The sequence below is a fragment of the Ailuropoda melanoleuca genome, chromosome 6 (assembly GCF_002007445.2).
Source record: "Ailuropoda melanoleuca isolate Jingjing chromosome 6, ASM200744v2, whole genome shotgun sequence".
NCBI lineage: Eukaryota > Metazoa > Chordata > Mammalia > Carnivora > Ursidae > Ailuropoda > Ailuropoda melanoleuca.
In genome coordinates this window covers 8,564,203-8,584,367 of record NC_048223.1, presented here as the reverse complement: position 1 = coordinate 8,584,367, position 20,165 = coordinate 8,564,203, and the positions used below count along the sequence as shown (strand labels likewise).

At 48.5% G+C, this 20,165-nt stretch overlaps 1 protein-coding gene across 1 annotated transcript in view; it reads left to right on the top strand.

Moving 5' to 3' along the window:
- The window catches only part of CLSTN2 (calsyntenin 2), a 642,616-nt gene that overhangs the window by 485,607 nt on the left and 136,844 nt on the right, over positions 1 to 20,165 (top strand). The window contains exons 3-5 of the mRNA XM_034661817.1: positions 10,525 to 10,720; positions 11,455 to 11,663; positions 18,737 to 18,886. Coding sequence (XP_034517708.1) covers positions 10,525 to 10,720; positions 11,455 to 11,663; positions 18,737 to 18,886 — 555 coding nt within the window. The remainder of the gene's footprint in view (positions 1 to 10,524; positions 10,721 to 11,454; positions 11,664 to 18,736; positions 18,887 to 20,165) is intronic.

Genomic DNA, 20,165 nt, shown 5'->3' with positions numbered 1-20,165 from the left:
AAAAAAAATATTTGGTCCTATGGATAGCTCCTATTTCTGAAATTGTGAGCCCTGACTCTGATTGTAAGAACAGTCGTAGGCTTCTGGGGACCTCAGCGTCTCCTAAGATTCACTCCCTGTGGGAGGTAGATGCTTACAAAAACTTCGTTGATGGCGATAACTGGAGAGTGGTAGAGGGCCGTTATATGTGTATAGGACTTTTTCATTCTCCAGGCACTTCAGCATCCATAATTTCCCCTAAAGGCCAAGTAGGAGTTAGCTGAGGTGGATTCCAGGTAATGACTGTGGACTGGGTCTGACTGAACTGCACCCAACAGCTGTGGGCAAACAAGCTCCCTTCGTTTTTAAATAACACTCTCCACCCTCTTTGACAGTCCCCCCTTCCTGCTTGGCAGTGCGAAAGGTGTCTGTTCCCATCTGGTAATTGCCTCTAGGTCAGTAATTTTTGAGACACAGAGTTTTAAAACATTCTTGGCAAACATTTAAAAGTCCAGCCATGATAAACTCAGTCACTGTCCTATTCAGTGTGGTTTCCTTGCTCCCTCCCTTCTCTTGCCATCTGACAGCTCCTGACCTAAACTGTGGATACCTGGGGATCAACCAAGTGAGGTCAGCAGAGGGGCGGGGAGTCGCTCCCACCGGCGAGGGCACAAAGGTAGGACTAGGAAAGAGCTCTCTCATCTGCCAGGCATTGACCTCCACTACCCTTCTGCCAGGAACAGAAGCCCCGAAACGCCATTGTAAAGAGGAAGACATGATGGCGTCTCTAGGCAGGGTCTTGTCCCAGCAGAGATGTGTGGGCTGAAATTCAGCCCTCCTGGCAGCCGAAGCACTCCTCTGTGGCAGCTACATGATAGTAAACAACTGTGCCTGGAAGCATTTAGGCGTGACATTGACTGACCATCATGCTTTGTGTTCTCACCACGCCCAGAACAGACACCTGTTACAGCCTTTGAGTACATTATTGCACTTAACTCTTTGTTCATCTGCCTCCTTTTCCTGTCTGTGAACACAGAGCTAGTCTCTGATTCATCCAGATCTCCGGCCGCTGGTCAGGCAGGTCCGCACATAAATGATGCAGTTTGTATTCACTGTAGACCCAAATAAATGCTGGGTCCCTCGTAAATGCTCAATAAATTATAAGTAATTTTATAAATTATTATTCACTCAATTTCTGTTTATTATGCACATCTAGGGAAGGTTTGCTGAGCGAATAATGAATACAACACGTTTGTACCTGGAGTCCTTCAGCTCCAGACCGCTGGTCACCAGGCAGAACAAATGACCACCCACATCTTTTCAAGTTCTACTTGACCTAATTGTGATTAGCTGACCCAGGGGGACTTCTCCAAGTCTCTCAGCATATATAGTACCTGTTGTATCATTTATTCACTCAACAAATATTGCCAAAGAAGGAAAAATGCATTGTCTTCTTTGGTCTTTCAGCAAAGCAATAACTATGCCGTGTAAATCTTCCAAAAGGAGGGGGATTTTGTTCTCAGAACATAGAAAAATGACTTTTTAAAAATTTTTATTTATAATTTTTTTATTTGAAAGAGAGAGCTAGAGAGCAAGCAGGGGAAGTACCAGACGAGAGAGAGAAGCAGGCTCCCCGCTGAGCAGGGAGCCCGATGTGGGGCTCGATCCCAGGGCCCTGGGATCACAACCTGAGCTGAATGCAGATGCTTAACCCACTGAGACACCCCGGTGCCCCAGGAAATGGCTTTTTAAATAAAAGAATATGTTTTATTTTGCTCGATACTAAGTAGACAGAAAGCTATAAATGGTGACAGCACCCCTCCCCCTGACTTCACTGTCTAATAAAGTCGCCAATATGCATTTAGCTACTTCTAGGCTTGAAAGCAGGATTTATTATTACCGCAATAATAAAAAACAGATAGACCTTCACACTTCCCAGAGTGCTTGCACATTTTGTGTCAGCGCGGCATCATGGCCCTTTCAGGATTTGGGGTGGTCATATCCTCAGTTGTAATGAAGAGGAATTTAGGAACCAGCCAAGGTCACACAGCTGAGAAGAGAAGAGCCGGGACCCCAACCAAGGTCATCTGCCTGCCACGAGACACATGAGGGAGCAGCAAAAGCGATGATCCATCACAACTTTCCCTTTCGCTTTCTACTCTGGGACATTTTAAGTTTTTATCGAGAGCAAGAGGGCTTAAAATCAACTCTTTCTTTTAAAGTATAGATTTATTTCTCAGTCCAGCCCTAACTTGATATTCTGGACATGATTGCCTCTTGATGTGATTAGCATTTGTCCTTTCCCATTTTATTATACTTAAAGTGACTGCAGATGGCTCTAGGTAGCCGTGTGGAGTACCCTTTACACATCGTACCCCCCGCCCAGCCCTCTGGCAGCGCGGTCGGTGTTCCCGGTCAGCCAGGCGTGCGTGCTGGAGGACACAGTGTGCAGCGGACAGCAGGTGGGATTGCCCTCCATCTGGAGGCACGTCGCCAATCTGGAGGAGAAGCCTTTACAAGACCGATCGTTTTCCTCGGGCCTGGGGCGGTGGACCTGGCCTGGAGTACCTCAAAGACTAGCTGCATGCTGCGGGTAGAGTGTTTCTCAAGGGGGCGCCATCACCATTTGGGTGAGATGGTTCTTGGTGAACTAAGACTGGCCCGCTCAGAGCAGGACGCTTAGCACCCTTGACTCTTGCCCAGTAAGGGCCGTTCGCGACCTCCTGCCGCTGTGACGAGCAAAATCAAGCAGCCGCACGATGCCCCCCCACCCCAAAAACCCAACCTGTGAAGCAGTACAGGCCCTGGATGAGATTTTGCAGACCCGGGATAGAGTCGCTGACCAGTGATGTTCAGGAAACCAAATGTATGTAAGCCGTGGCTGATGGGTACAAGGTGTTTCAAAGAGCAGACGGGTTTTGAATGATTCAAAATATTTCTGCTGATGAAATCGTCTCCGCAATCAGCCCCTTCATTTCTCAGACAAACAGGGAGTTTGCCAGACGTGTGTGACTTTTCTTCAATATCATGACAGGGGTAAGAGCTATCATTGATCTAGGACTTAACTTCATACCCGGCACTATTAAGTGCCGGGTATGAAGTGTTAACTTGTGTTAACTCATTTAATCCTCCCAACAACCAAAATTGCTATGAGGTGACTATGACTGATACCATCCCATTTTACAGATGAGGAAACAGGCACAGAGAGGTAAGTGACTTGCCCAAGGTCACACAGGTATTTAACTGAAGAGGTAGAATTCGAGTCCAGCCTCTCTGGCTCCAGAGCCAGATTGTAACCATCCATGTTTGAATGAAGATCTGGAAATGAAGTTTCTTGCCCCCCAGCACTCTGTGGACATCAAGCTCTACCTAGGTGAGCTCACTACAAAGGCTTCGGCTGTGAGATACAAAGTATGTTGTGTTACTCTGAGGTTGGGCATCTTCTGAGAGGTGATGGGCTGTGTTTTAAGCATCAGGAACAGGATATGGAATCATGATCTGGGTGGAAGATGTGCTTGGTAAGTTACAGGAACAGACTTCTCAAGCTTTTTGGTCTCATGACTCCTTATACTCTTAAACATTATTAAGGACCCTCAAGAGCTTTTGTCTATGTGGGTTATGTCTATCGATACGTACTGTAGCAAAAAATTTAACTGAGAAACTTTCAAATCCTTATTTATTAATTCACTTAAAAATAACAATAATAAATTCATTACATGTTAACATAAATAACATGCTTTGATAAAAATTTTTCCCCCCCGGGGTGCCTGGGTGGCTCAGTCAGTTAAGTGTCTGCCTTCAGCTCAGGTCATGATCCCAGGGTCCTTGGGATCAAGTCTCACATCGGGCTCCCTGCTCAGTGGGGAGCCTGCTTCCCCTCTGCCTGCCACTCCCCCTGCTTGTGCTCTCTCTCTCTCTGTTAAATAAATAAATAAATACAGTGTTTAAAACATATTTTTTTTTCCACAACAAAATAAATTAGTGAGAAGAGTGGCTTTGTTTCCATTTTTGCAGTCTCCTCAATGCCTAGCTTGCTAGAAGACAGCTGGAGCCGCATCTGCTGCTTCTTGAGATAAATTGTTCAGAGGAAGCATGTGAAGAAAAAATAGGGCCTCGTCCAGGTATGGAGTTGGAAAAGGGAGGAGTATTTTAAAAATCTTTTCAGATAACTATAGATATTCTTCTCTGATAACAATACCTGAACTCCATAAGTAATAGTTTCTTAAAGGTTAGCTATAATAAGGAATCTGAAATCACGTTAATGAATTTATCATATACTGTTACATTAAAATCCCCTGGTTGGTCTCGCACTGTGAATGGGTCTTTTACCCATTCGTGACTGTGTAAGACTATACCTTGGTCATTTGGAAGATACTGATTCACCGGCAAGCAGGTCTTTCAAAGCTTGACGTATTTCATTATATGGTATCCCACAGTCACATTAATATCGCTAACCATCTCATCAGAAAAGTATTAAGGTAAATTGTGAAAACTTACTGTGGCAGACACAAGTTTTCCAAAATTAAAAGCGCTAATCTTATCATCGGCAACAACTACTACTGCTGCTTTTCCTTGAAATGACAGGCTTACTTTAGAAAGAAGCCTGCCACACACTCCTGTTTGAATAAACATAGTTTGTCCATCAATCATTCTTTCAAGTAAAAAAGGCATTCTATGTAAAAGGTCCTAGTTTCAGCTCCCACTCGACTCACACAAATGCTTTTCTTAGAGACACATTAGCATACTTTGCTCTGCAAGGTGCTTTACGTATACTTTCCATTTTGTTACATAGAATATTAAAAAGTTGTATACTTGAAGATTGAGATTTAATGAAATTAATAATATTTACTGCATTATCTGGGTTATTCTTAAGTGAAATTGACTTTTTTTTTTTTTACTCCAACTGTATGTGATAAAGAATACAGGTAGGTACTACTAGGGCACCTGCATTTTTATTTTTTAAGATTTATTTATTTATTTATTTATTTAGGAGAGAGAGAGAGAGAGACAGAGACAGAGATAGCAAGAGAGAGCACAAGTGGGGAGGAGAGGGAGAAGCAGGCTCTCTGCTGAGCAGGGAGCCTGATGCAGGGAGCCTGATGCAGGGCTCCATCCCAGGACCCTGGAATCATGACCTGAGCCAAAGGAAGATGCTTAACCAACTGAGCCACCCAGGCGCCCAGGCGCCAGCACTTTTATTCACCATTGCTTTTATACCATCGGTCCAAATATCACCACAGCGAAAAAGACAAGTAATGTCTTAATGTTACTAGCACGGTAATTTGACTCTGTGGAGCCTGAGGGGTCTTGGGGATCCCAGCGGTCCACAGATTGCCCTTGGAGAACCACTGTCCTACCATGTCACACTCACCTGGTGATAAGCAACAAGAAGGAACAAAGAGCATGCTGGATTTAGAATCAGAGAATCTAAATCAGTCCTTGATCCACTCCTTACTGTCCAAGTGACCTTGGGTGAACCACTTAATCTCTCTGAGACTCAGTTTCCTCATCTGAAAAACAGAATCACCACAACCTGTTGTTCAAGGGTATTCAAGGTTAGGCACCAAGTATAGCCTAAAAATCTGTTTCATTCACCCATTCATCCATCAGTTTCATTCATTTCCCCCGGAATCTTACAGGAGGACTTAAGAGACAGCTACACCAGTGTGGGAGGTGCGTTCCTATGGAAGAGAAGGTGATGGTGAGATAGACAGGGGTGCTGAGGGAGGGAACCATCTTGTCCCACCCTGCTATTGCACGGGCCCCTCTTCTGATCTGGCCTCTCAAGGGGGCCTCTGGGGAAGCCGAGTTCAGCTTCTTGAGGCCATGGCCAAGGCAGATAGCAGCCAGAGGCCTGGCAGCCTGGTGCTGCTGCCCTCACCTCCCCACAGAGTCCATTGCCAGCCCAGTAAGCGTGTCCATCTGTGTGCTGCTCTCCTACCCAAGAAAGCATATCAGAAAGCCAGATTTTAGAAGTGCTATTTTTATATGGAAACCACCACTTAGCATCATCATTACAAACTTTTACTTTAAGCACATCACCCCCACACACACACACACAGACTGCAATCTTTTATCAGTAATAACAAATTCTCATGGCAGACCTCACAAAAGATGGAGACAGCCCAGTGAGTCACATATCGGTGCTGGGAACTGCACTTTGAAATATCCTTCCCCCTCAGCACTCCATCCTGGGATCTTTCTTCCACAGAACCTCTCTCAACTTATGGTGTTCTTAATTTGCTATCTGGTGTCGTTCTAGGTAAAGACAAATTAAAATGTTAAATTATGAGCATGAATTTTACCATTCATCTTTATACTATGCAATGCCAGTTTTAAATGCAAATATAAGAGCAGTTAACTGCTGTGCAGAGTCTCCCAAAATTACAGAATTTACATTTCATAGCTCATGTATGCATATGTATTTCATTCTTCACCAGAGCAGGGTAAATGCCACACGAACACAAACAGAACTCAACTGTTTTTATTTTGCTTCTTGATATGCACACATTTTATCCACACTCTCTGCCCTAGGATAACTGATAGGAAGGACAGCCCCAGACTACAGGAACCATAGGCTGTCCTAGCTGTCCTCTTCCTCTCTCCCATTTCCAGTATAAGCGATTGACTACTACAGGGAAGTAACGTGAGTAAGAAAAGATAACACAGGTGTCTTAAAACATCCGTTGTCTTCCTTCTGCATTCAAAACAATTGTGGTTCAAACAGAAAGGGAACCTCTCAGGCTGGTCAGCTCCCTGCTTCCTCAGTCATAGACATCACACGCTTAACTTCTCACTCTGAGTCCACTGAACTCCCACACACCGTGAGCGCTCTGGAAATCGGTGCTCACTGGGCATCCTGAGTACTGCATGTAAATGGGGCAGCAAGGACGAGTCTTCACCTCCTCTTGCCCACGGACATGCTGCGTTGTCCCATCGGACTTCATGTACAAAACACAAGCTCAAACATAAAATTATTAAGAATTTCAAGATGGGGGGTGGCGCCTGGATGGCTCAGTTAAGCGTCTGCCTTTGGCTCAGGTCATGATCCCAGGGTCCTGGGATTGAGTCCTGCATGGGGCTCCCTGCTCAGCGGGGAGCCTGCTTCTCCCTCTCCCTCTGGTCCTCCACTCTGCTTGTGCTCTCTCTCTTTCATGCTCTCTGTCTCTCTCTCGCTCAAATAAATAAATAAAAGCTTAAAAAAAAAAGAGTTTCAAGATGGTAACAACAGAGACTTAAACCCAGCTCAGGGTCCTCTTGAGCTCGGAGCACTATGTGGCCCTTGGGTCACATGCTCATGAAGCTGGCCCTGCCCCATGGCCTCTGCTGCTGCCACACCGGCCCCTGCAGATCCCTTGGGCTCCCATGTCCCTTCCCCCTGAAAGGCCCTAGGGTATCTTCTCCTCTGCCTGAAGCTCACTTCCCTCCCCCATGGCCTGGGCATGTTCCTCCTCGTCCTCCTGTGATCTCAGCTCAGCTTTCCCATCCTTAGGTAGCCCTCCCTGCCCTGCCGAGGGGTCAGAACTTCCTCAGACCCCTGGGGTTTTCCTTCAGTCATGCATCGTGGCCACCATTTTTCATTTAGGGCTGTGATGATCGGATCGCTCACTGTCCTCCCTCCGGTTTTGCTTCTCAGTGTGGCACCAAGGCTGGGCACATGCTCCCTAATAAATATTCATGCGGTGAATGAATGAATGAAAAATGAATGAATATTTTTGCAACTGGAGCACAAGTGTCAGATGAAGAGGTGGGATAAATGAGGCTGGCCTGAATTTTGTTAGTGAGGCTAGTGAGAGTATGGGAGCATCCTATGGCCCATGTTTACTGGCTGTCTCTTCTAGGTAATGAGTGCTTGATGATAGGCTATCCTTGTGTTTTAAGGGGTCCAAGTCTTTTCCTTTTTGTCTCCAGGCCCAGCATGGTGCCTGGCGCTTACTCGGCTCTCAGAAAGTTCTGGTCCTATTGAACTGAACTGAGCTGTACTTAGATGAAGTGTGTGGCCCTGAGGCTTCCTGTGTCTCCCCCTCACCCATGTCTCCTTTTCCTCCATTCTCTCCTTCCCTCTTGCTAAGGATTTCTGAGTCTTGAGAACCACTTTAGCGGTGACCAAAATTTTCCAACAGAAAATTACCCTCATTTATTTTCAGTTTAACTCGACTCTTCAAAGAAAAATGGCCTGATTGGTCCTATAATCATGCAGCGGTTGGGCACTCCAGAGACTGCCCCAAATCCAGGTCGGACACATTCGCTGGTAATATTGCCATATTGGCATTGATCTTGGGGTAAAATCACAAGGCAGGCACTTCAGAAGTTCATCCATTCAGCCCCAGCCAACTCAGAGCAGAAATTAAACAGGAGAACCAGACAGATCCTGCTGTTCCACCCTGAGGGCTGCAGAGCTAGCCGTGTCCGAGAGCAGTCCAGTGACACCACGGATCCTGAGCGACAGCGGCACAATGGGACCCGTCCTTCTTGTTAGGCCTGGTCTGCAACCTGTCTGTCTTGTCCATTATCCCACCCTTACGTCTGAGAAATGGCCAGGAGGGGCTGTAGTGAAAATGAAGTGCTCATAATGAAATTGAGGATCGATGAAATAATAAAAAATAAAAGCCTACAGGTAATGGGTATTGATTGACCATCTCAGAAAACATTGTTAGTAAGAGATCAGGGCATGCTTCCTGTATGTAAAATGGGGGATTTCTCTCCAGAGTGAGACTTGAATGGGAATATAGAAGCTACTGGAAGCAATCCCAGTGCAGTCCCCTTGAAGTTATGGGGTTGCGTACGGAGGCTGCGGTGGAGTAGAAAGGGCATGGCTCGGGAGGCAGCCGTCCTGGGGCTTCCACCAGCTTCAGCTCTGTGACCTGGAGCAGGTGATGACCTCTGCGATTCGGATTCTCTCTCCCCTTCTCCTCCTTTTCCCGCCACTCCCCTCCTCCTCCTCTTGCTCCTCTTCTTCCTCCTTCTTCTTTTTAATTTTACAAATTGGGATAAAACCCAGGCCTCCAGGTTTGCTCTGAAGATTGAATAAGGTCACCTGGGTGGAGATACAGGAAGCATGCCCTGATCTCTTACTAACAATGTTTTCTGAGACGGTCGGTCAACACCCATCTTACCTGTAGATATGGAGGTGCAGAGCAGGGGTGCAATCATGTTACCCCTTCTCCCCACAGTGTCAGGAGACTGTTCCTCTTTGAAACAGCTGGCCATGGCCTGGACTAGAGGCAAGAAGACACCTGGTTGCCCTCAGAGTGAGGACCCCTTAAACTGTGCTCACTCAGCCCCTCACCTTGATCCCAGCAATGTGGTGGGGACATCCCAGGGTAGACGCCCTCCTCCAACACCATCTCCTGGGCCATTTTATAGGTGACACAATGGAGACCCAGAGTCATTATAATTTGCCCACAGCAGCAAGTACGTGACGAATCCAGAATGTGACTCCAGGCCTCTGGGCTCCAAGTCTGTGTGTGACCTCCCAGCAGCCTAGAGCTGAGTTCTTTGCTGCCTGTGTCACGTGATGCTCACAGCCCCCCACCCCGCCCCACATGGTGAATGGTCTTTCTGGACATCAACACATGGTCACCCCAACAAGACAGGAAGAGAATGTGTCTCAAGTTTTCAGCCCTTCCTAAGACACTTACTACAGGGCTTACTTGCAGTTGGGGTTCAAGAAATAAATATCTATCAATTGAGAAAAAGAAGATGTTTTCATGGCCTTATAATTTTAATGCAGAGAAATAGTCATAATATACATTAACCCAGCTGAGGGAGAGAAATGCATTAATTTCACGACATGTTCAGCTCTTTAAGAAGTTAGCTCTTCAGGCTCCAAAGGGATTCTGGAACTCACATAGACTCATCCCCACTGTTATGAGAGAAAATTGTAACTGAGTGGTGCCCTTCTCCCCACAGGGAAGGGGTGGGTGGAGAGACAGAAGCGGTCAGGAGGAGCTGGCTGCAGCAACGTGGGGTGTTGAAACCAGGAGGACTGGACCGAGTGGTGCTGCTCACATTTAGGGAGCAAACAAACCCCCCTCACCGGGGCACCTGGTTAAAAAAACAATACACATTCTGATTCAGGAGGGCTGGGTGGGACCTGGGGTCTGTATTTTTAACAAGTTCCCCAGCAATGCTCATGCTGCTGGCTCAGGGGGCAAAACACGGTGAAAGCTTTGGTCTTTTCCTCTTTCCTCTGCAGCCATTTATCTTTAGGCTGTGGGCAAAAATCCTTCTTCTCACACTAGGCAGAGGGCAAGCGAGAAAGCTGCTAGGAAAAGCAGCAAACTAGGACAATCAGCCAGCCCCCCGGCACCATGACTCCCCTTTTTCCGCTGGATAAACTTGATGGGTGGCATTTCTATGTGTGAAACACTTCAATTTTACCATCCATGAAATGAGCATGTTGGTCTGGTCTCCGGAGGCCTCTTCTTCTAGTCTGACAATTCTTCGTGTGCAGGAAATGGCCCGGAGTTTTGGGGTTTGCAAATACGGTCCAAGTCTGGCAATTCTCAAGATCCCCATCTACCGTTTTCCATCCTTCTGCAGGGGAAATTTGTGCCTTCAAGATCCATGGCCAAGAGCTGCCCTTCGAGGCCGTGGTGCTCAACAAGACATCAGGAGAGGGCCGGCTGCGTGCCAAGAGCCCCATCGACTGCGAGCTGCAGAAGGAGTACACGTTCATCATCCAGGCCTATGACTGTGGCGCGGGGCCCCGGGAGACGGCCTGGAAGAAGTCGCACAAGTGAGTGGCCTGCCAGGGCTCCCTGCACCCCTCCCACCCCCCGCCCACCTGTCGGGATCACACACTGCTCCTCAGGTGTGTATACTCAGTGCTCCCACCAGCCTGCTCAGCCGTCTACGGCTTCCCCAGGCCCCTGCAGGCATCGGCACCGGCCGCCCCTGCACCTGCCGTCCTTTGCCCCTCTGCCCCTCTGCTTCGCCTGCAGACAGTCCTCTCTCCCCAGCACCACTGCTCTCAGGTATCACTTCCTCTGAGAAGACTTCCGTGAACTGACCCATCTCTGCAGACCTGGCTGGGACCTTTCTCTGGGTTTCTGCCATGCCACACGCTTGTCTCTCTCACAGCACTTTTCAGTTTGAGTTGAAACTCTCTTCCTTACGGAATTTGGCTCTGAGCCTCACAGAGTCAGAGTGGTTAAATTCTTAACTGAACGGAAGAGTGAATGAACAGAGAAGGAGTAAACAAGGGAGGTGATCTCGCAGGAATCACTGCCCAAAGCTGGGTAACAGGGAAGGCCAGAGAAAGGGCGGACTCATCTCAGGACCAGGGAGGGGACAGGTGGAGGCCTGTCCAGTGGGAGGGCAGACAGAACGCTCAGACAACAACCATTCCAACTGGCTGTGGTTTCTCGGCTCTCTTGGCCCTGGGACTGGAGTCAGTGCCCTTGGGAGGTGTGGGAGGACAGCGTCATCCTCCCTTTACTGCTATTTCTTCCTTCCTGTGTGTGGTCCCAGGGCCGTGGTCCACATCCAGGTGAAGGATGTCAATGAGTTTGCTCCCACCTTCAAAGAGCCAGCCTACAGGGCAGTCGTGACAGAGGGGAAGATCTACGACAGCATCCTGCAGGTGGAGGCCGTCGACGAGGACTGCTCCCCCCAGTACAGCCAGATTTGCAACTATGAAATCGTCACAACTGACGTGCCTTTTGCCATTGACAGAAATGGTGAGTGTCCTGAGAGGACCCCAGTGGGGGGCAGGGAAATACCTCCACCACCCCCTCTCAGAAGGCCAGGTTGGGCTCTGGGTATCTGTGGCAGGTGACGACTCCCTTGCCATCCGTGACCTGGGCTCTGTAACCCAGAACTCAGTCCCACACCAGAGGGGATGGCCTCGCTTTATTAGCAGCACAGCCAGGTCTAAAAAACCCCCACCAAAACACCTCAGAAACCTACTCAATGCATACAGTCCATAGAACTCGTAATGTCACACATCTGGATACTGAAGACAGGTTTTCTGGTAGAATTTTCCAATTGCCATGCCATCAACTGAGCCATATCTGAGTCCCTTTCCTATATTACCAGTTGTGACCCCACCCCTGACTCCAGTCATCTGCTTCCTGCACTCAGACAAAAAAAGAAAAAATAAAAAGAATGCTTAAAGAGAAGGTGGAGATTTTTGGAAACACCTTCTGAGCTTAGATTCATTGAGGAATCTTTAACGGGCTTGCCAATGTCCTTTGGGAATTTCTGCCATAGTGAGAATGAGGAGTGAATGGAGCCTTCCACCATATCCCAATCCCAAACTGAACTTAACTGAAAACAGTCCTATCAACCCACTTGTGTATTTCCCCATCACCATTAATAAAAAACTTATAGTGTAAACAGGCCAGCCAGAGGCCCAATTGACACAGCCCACTGTAAATGTAATTTTCAATAACTACATGTTAATCAAATGATAATTACTTGCCAAGTATGTTATTGAATAGCATGAGTGAAACAAAGCATCCCTGCTTTGTTTCCAGTAGCATCATATAGTACTGCACAAAGATGCAAAAGTTGCAAAACCTGACGTTCGTCTGCTCAGTACATATTGGCTGGGTCCTGGCGTGGTGCTGGGAGCTGGGAATGCAGGCAGAGTGGAACTCAAAACGACATGGGCCTGCCCACAGTGGGAAGAAAGTCAAAAACACAAATGGGAAGTCAGGTGGCATGGAGGGTGGGGTGGTACCTAAGGCTTGCCGTGAGCCAGCATGAGGCCGAGGATTTGCTCGGGGCCTCGGGGTAGCCAGCACCTAGAGAGAACGGACCATCAGTCCCTTGCTTGCACGTCCTCAGCACTTCCGGTGCTCCCTGACGTCGAGACCTGGGAGCAGCTTCTCCGCGATCTGGTCTTCTGCACCCTGAGGACTGCCGCAGGTTCTGTGGGGGATGGCAGCCAGGGAGACACCCTCCTCCCTGGCCTCCAGTGGCTCATAATCTGCCTTGCATGATGAAAGCAACATTCATAAAACAGACAAAATAGTCATAAGGCAGTTTCTTTGCAAACTGATAGAACGTGTGGAACGGCAGTTACGAACCTGGATGTTGCTACTGCTCAGTGTGCGGCACCCGGGATCAGGGCACCCCAGAAGGATTGGGGCACCTGTGCCCTAGAAGGATCGGGGCACCCCAGAAGGATCGGGGCACCCGTACCCCAGAAGGATCGGGGCACCCCAGAAGGATCGGGGCACCCGTGCCCTAGAAGGACCGGGGCACCCTAGAAGGATCGGGGCACCTGTGCCCTAGAAGGATCGGGGCACCCCAGAAGGATCGGGGCACCCCAGAAAGATCAGGGCACCCGTGCCCTAGAAGGATCAGGGCACCCCAGAAGGATCGGGGCACCCATGCCCCAGAAGGATCGGGGCACCCCAGAAGGATCGGGGCACCCCAGAAAGATCAGGGCACCCGTGCCCTAGAAGGATCGGGGCACCCCAGAAGGATCGGGGCACCCGTGCCCCAGAAGGATCGGGGCACCCCAGAAGGATCGGGGCACCCCAGAAGGATCGGGGCACCCCAGAAAGATCAGGGCACCCGTGCCCTAGAAGGATTGGGGCACCCCAGAAGGATCGGGGCACCCGTGCCCCAGAAGGATCGGGGCACCCCAGAAGGATCGGGGCACCCGTGCCCTAGAAGGATCGGGGCACCCTAGAAGGATCGGGGCACCCGTGCCCCAGAAGGATCGGGGCACCCTAGAAGGATCAGGGCCTCCGTGCCCTAGAAGGTACAGGAGAAAAGACTGGACTTTGGTTCAGACGAAGAAGTAGGTCATTTCATTAGTAGAGCCTGTCGTAGCTGCTTCCTGATAGCTTTTCCTACAGGCCCTGTGACGTGCCCCGGCTTGTCCCCGCCACACAGACACGTGTCTCACACACATCAAAGACACACACATGCACACACACACGCTTGCACATATGCACCCACACGGCACTCCATAAAACACAAAACAACTGGTTTGTCTTTTTCTGCTCCCCTGTGAGCATCTGTGTGGGCCCCGTCCACAAAAGCTTTGGAATGTAGGGAGTGACGAGTCCTTGGCGAAGAGCAAGACTGGACAAGCCCCGGTCTCTGGGATGAGTGGTCAAGCTCCACTTGACCTCCTGCCTCAAGTTCCGGAGAGTCACGGCCCAATGAGAGATGAGATGCAAATCCTCTCGTGTGAGGGTAGACTGCCCCAGTCATGAAGATAATTACTCACCTTGATGAGCCATTTTGCTAACATATGCCAATTTATTTCCCTAGCTGTCTCATTAAAAGTGAGTAATGGTCCTTTGCCAAGCCTCTGCCTCCAACATCGGTTTACACCATGAGATGAAGAGGAGAGTGGGCACTCCCAGGGAGTGTGGGCCCCCTGACAGCGAGGTTTACAAAAGCGGTTGTCCAAGTAATGAAGGCAGGACCTGGGGGCAGACACAGAAACAGCTTCTCCCATTCTAATGAGCTTCCCAATTGGCCCCGAGCCATCACTTCTCCCAGCCATCACTTCTCCCAGCGATCTTCCAGGCTCCTTGAAGAAGTTCTTTGTCTGCATATCAGAGAAAGTACTGCTGAGCTTGGGGTTCCCTCATTGAAGCCCCGCGACTGCAGGTAGATGGCTCCTGGCCCCTCCAACCTGCCAGGCTCTTTGTCTGTGGGAAAGACAGGAAGCAGGGCAGCAGGGAGGATAGAAGACATTACGTGGATTCAGCCTGACCTGTCTTACCCCAAAACTCAACCTCTTCCTACCAGAGGTCGTCGACCGCTCTCTGCTTGAATTCCTCGCCTGTGAAATCGTGGCAGGAACCACACCTGCCTCCTTGTGGGGTTGTGAGGCCTCAGGGAGGCGGTGCCCGGGGGTGACGGTCACAGGGAACCTGGCAGAGAGGGAACACTCCATTCATGGTCCCTGGGTGATTGGGACGTGAAGGTTATTCACTCCCCATGGATTTCCAGACTGACATTATGAGCAGGTAACTGAGTTGGTGACGTGCGCTCCCTCTCAGGAAGTTCTGGATTCACTTCAGATGGCCTTCGAGCCCCCATCTCCTGGCACTTGGCTGGTCTTTATGAGATCAATAGCGCCTAGATCCTTATTCTCATTGAATGGATGAAAAAACTGAGTCCTAAAGTATAAAGAGCTTGCCTAACTGCTCCTGTCACCCTGGTGGCAGAGTTGGGACTGGAGCCCAGATGCCCTGAGCGTTGGCCCCTATGCCTTTCCGCCAGTGATATTGTCACTGAACTCCTTGGTGATGTTTGACGGGAATACATGGCTATGGTTTTTAAGTTCAAAACTACAAAGTTGCATCTAAATCCTGCATCCATTATGTGTGTGTGCGCGCCGGTGAGAGAGAGAGAGACAGAGATCTTTGACAAGTTACTTAACCCTTGCCTCTGACCCTCGTCAGTAAAATGGGAATTAAGTACCATGCTAAGTACCATGTCTGTGTGAGAGCGTGGCCACCCTGCTAACAGGGCGCTTGCCACAGTGTCGGCACAAACCAAGCTCTCAGCCACGCTCCCAGCCACGTTTGGGGATGACCAGAGGGAGCAGCAGGGGGTCTCCGTGACACCCAGTCACCCCTTGGCAGACGTTTCTTCCTTTTCCAGCAATCCTGTGGTCCCCAGGCAGCCTCTCTTTGGCAGCAGGCTACCCTGGTGAGTAATGGAACTCTGCCGCCTCTGGGCAAAGAGCGCCCTAGAGTCTGCTTATTTGTAAGTCAACGAAAACGTTTCTTTTCCATCCGAATAGAAAAGGGATGCATGCCCTTTGTAGGAAATTTAGAAAAGTGGGAAGAAGGAAATAAATCACCTGTAATCCCACCAAAGATAGCCATTATTGACAGTCTACCACTACTTTTTCTGTGAAGTTTTTTTTAACAAATGTAAGGCCACACTTTCCTTGTTTTTCTTTAACCTCCCTTTTTTACTTAACGTTCAATTATATGGATTTTTTCCGCCCTTAAGAATGCTTCATAATTACCACTTTTAGTACTGAGAACATCCCATCTGATGCAGAGATGCCTTTACTTAGCCCTTCCCTTACTAACAGACATCCAGTTTATTATTTTTCACCCTAAGAAATAACGCTTAGACGAACATATTTGCACTGTATCTGCAATTTTTATCATTTTCCTGGAATTGGTTTTTAGATGTAGAATTGCGTGCCCAAAAGGCATGAGCAATTCAAAGTGACTAGCCTATATAACTTTCCAATGGGGTTATTCCAATTTAAATTCCATTGGAAGGTCAGCACGCTTACCTCATTGTCCTTCTACCCTGCCTCAGTTTTTAAATACCCTCACTAATGGGGCGCCTGGGTGGCTCTGTCTGTTAAACGTCTGCCTTCGGCTCTGGTCGTGATCCCAGGGCTCCCTGCTTCTCCCTCTCCCTTTGCTGCCCCCCTGCTTGTGCTCTCTTTCTCTCTCTCTCTGTCAAATAAATAAATACAATCTTTAAAAAAAATTAAAAATACAGTAAAAAAAAATGAAATAAAATACCCTCACTAATATGCAAGGTAGGTACTGATTGTTCTTTGAGAGCTAGCTCCCACGGGTTCATGTGGACCAGAGAAATAGGCCCAGGAACCCCTACTCACCTGGGCAACCCGTGGACTCAGGTCTCCTAAGAAGGCACTACTGGAGAAATCATTCAAATGTGGGGAAAATAATGCAGTGGTAACAGAAGCAAAATGGGAGGGTTTTTGAGCTTCCAAACATTTTTAAATGTGTGTCTTATCCGAATAGGACTCTGCTAGCACAGTCATCAGTCACATTAGACACGTATATTTGACCCAAGGCTTCAAATTCCAGGCGGTGAAACTCCACATGCATGAAGCCGGCGGTGCGGGAGAAAGCACGTTCGTTGCCCAGACAGATTCACTAGGACTTGCTGGGCTGCCGCTGCCGCACACACTGGGCCTGGGGCTGCGGCCTGCGTGTTTATTTCTCTACCACGGTCAATAGTGTTTGGTCTGCTTGATGTCACACAGCTTGTAAGCCCTGAGCCGCCTTCTTTCGAATGGCGGATCTTTTGAGAGCCATTTAGCTTTAAAGAAAGGGAATGTTAAAACTTTTTGTTCAAAATTCAATTTGATGTTGCCGAAACCTACTTCACGTGTTTCTGTTGCAACGCTTCCACCTGCAAGAATCCCTCCCCTGTGAGGGCTATAACCACAAACTAGTTTGCTAACAGAACCCACAGGGAGTGTTACCAACCCAGCCCTGAGCCGCTCCAGCCCTGGGTGGCCCTGCGCTGAGACCGGAGCTCATATGTGGGGGGAAGCGGGAGCACTTCTGAACACCAGGCACGAGGCCAAAAGTACATCAAACCCATTTTCATTCAGAGATTTTTGACTGGCTTTGTTAAGCGAAATTTCACTTCAAGTCGGTGGCTGCAATTACGTGTTTAGAAACAGTCTGGAGCAGACAGTGGAATAAACGCTCCTCATAAATGCTCCTAAGTCTGGGCATCTTTGTAGGAGATCTCCTCCCTGCCCTCACAGGCCTGGCTCCTGCAAGAGGAGCCCTGCTCGCGGCCTTGGCACCCAGGACTGTTTTACTGGTGTTGGGAGATCGGTGCATCAACTCTTCCAGTCTTTAAAACCTGCCATGACTGTGGTAATTCCCCAGGCTTTCTTGCCTTAGTAGTCCCTGTTGCCTCAGTTCACACGAGCCATAGACATCCGTCGAAATGGAAGAAAGCTCATCAGGGAGTTTTCCCTTAGTTTTGATGACATGTAAAAATATACCTGAGTCAGCCATTCCGTGTTTGCTTATTAGCGTGTTGGTTTGTTTGTTTTTAAGTTTCCATTTTCTTAATTTCACTTCTGCTGAAGGATAATGATAACATTGGCGTTGTAATTTGCTGTCAGCTCCACTATTAGAAGAAAAGCAAGAATGAAATTATTCCCCACAAAGGAAGACTTCACTCTCTTGGAATCAAAAACCAAGAAGTATTAAAGGCACAGGAGGCCTTTATTCGCTCCTTAGAACCAAAACTGTTTCAGCAAAAGTAGTCCAATCAGAATTTTGCTCATGAGTTACCAAATATTTATTTCTGAATTATGGCACCAACCCACAGGAACAAAAACTCACAAATGGCCCCAAAAAATGGTTTGGTCTCTCTTGGAGAAGGAAAATGTCTTTGCCACCAGGGCAAGGAATCTGTTATGCTGTGTAGCTTTCAGAAGAGAGGTCACACATTTTCTTATTGATTTTACTTCCTATTTGGTAGCAAAATAATGTGAGAAGAGGCAGTGAACATTCCTGGCGACAAGCCCAGATGTTGAAAAATATGTGTCAGGACATTTCTGAATCCCATCTTTTTCCCAGAGATTTCATGGCAGGTGAGCCTTGGCGCCCTACATCATCAGGGACATGACCACATGGGCACACTTGAGGAGGGAGCTTTCTGACAACCCATGGCTCACAAACACACCAGTTGGGTTCCGATATGTGCTTGGAATCCGCTAGTAGTCCTGTCCCACAGCTGGGTGGCTCCAGCCGGCGCTTCCTGGGAATCCGCCTCCAAGGCACAAGCAGGCCACGTGTGAAAGCCATGCTTCCTATTTGCTCTTGTTTGTACACGGAGGTAAGGAAAGGGGTCCTTCCATTCTAGCAAAGGTTAGAGGAGTGAAGAAGGGATTTTAAAGAGCTGCGCTAAATTCTACCTCTGAAATGAATAATAGTCTGTGCTAACTAAATTGAATCTAAATAAAAAATAAAAACTGCGGTGTGGTTGACTTGAGCTGAAACAATTTTGAATATCCCTGTTTCCTCAGGCAACATTAGAAATACCGAGAAGCTGAGCTATGACAAGCAACGCCAGTATGAGATCCTGGTGACCGCCTACGACTGTGGACAGAAGCCCGCCGCTCAGGACACGCTGGTGCAGGTGGATGTGAAGCCGGTTTGCAAGCCCGGCTGGCAAGGTGAGCCATCTCTTGTCGATCCTGTTGAGTGAAGGCAGCTCGGCTTGGTGTATAGAAGGTGCTAGACCCGTCCTGAAGATGATCACGACATATAGCTAGAGGAATTTTTTAAGTGCGGTCACTCTGCTGCAAGAAATAAGAGTAGCTGTTGATTCTTACAACTCCTCCGTGATACAGTATCCTCATTTTACAGCTGGGAAAGTGCGAGGCAACTCGTCTGCTGTCACATGCCCCATTTGTCCAGTGCGCCCTTTCTAAAATCTCATGACACTTTGGAATCAATAGTAATTATCGCACAGTGCTCAGGAGAAAGTGCCAGCAAGCCTATTCACTTTATCTGAGGGAAAGAGTCTAGCTGGTATGCCTCAAGTTTTCATCACCACTCAGTTAGCTGGGGAAGGTTGTCCAGTTCTTTGGGCTGGCACAGAAGGCGGAAGAGCAGAGGTCGGAGGGCCAGAATCCACCCTTTGGGCAAAGGAGTTTCTCAAATGTTGGTTCTGGAAACGGAGAAGCAATGGCCTGAGGTGGAGGTGGGGTTTTGCCGTGCTGTCGATATTTTGGTGTGCAAAGACAGAGCAGGGGTTCCGGTTTCCCCCAGGTGACAGAGGTGTACCACTGACCGCAGGGAGATAAGGAGCCCAAGGCCAGCCGCGTAGAGGAATCTCACGGAGAATTGGATGGCTTGTGGAATAACAGTAGCTCTCGTGGTGGTGCCAATATTCCGGTCCTGGGCAGGGATGCTGGAGGTGTCTCTGTGCCACCACATCGTTGGCTCAGCCACTGCTGTTTCAGCTTCTCGTGCTGCTGCTGCTTGGGGGCTGCCGCCCACTCAAAACTTAGGGCGTTTCCCGGAGTCTCCGTTTTGTGGCTTTGTCTACTGTCTTCTCTTCATGTGTCTTGAAGCTTCAGGCCCCTGTTATAGTCTACCTATTTCTCTTTCTGTCTGTATATCTCATTTTTAAATTCCCCTAGAGACTAGGGTGTCATTAGCCACATTGCGCATCTGTAATTCTATTGGACAGACTGATGCCAGGACACCACATAGGTCATGGTCAGACTTGGAATGGCTGCCTGTGAATCCAGCATTCGTTCTCAGGGTGCACAGCAAGGACACCTGAGGACCCACCTGGGGTCACTCCCCTCAGAAGGCATCTCTCCAAGGGCTCCTCCCACACACAACTTTATCGCCCTTACTCTTTCAACTAGTAAAAGGGAAGATGGCAATCAAACCCACCTCTGGAGAGAGCCAGAGTCGTTTGCCTTTGAACAAAGTAGAGAA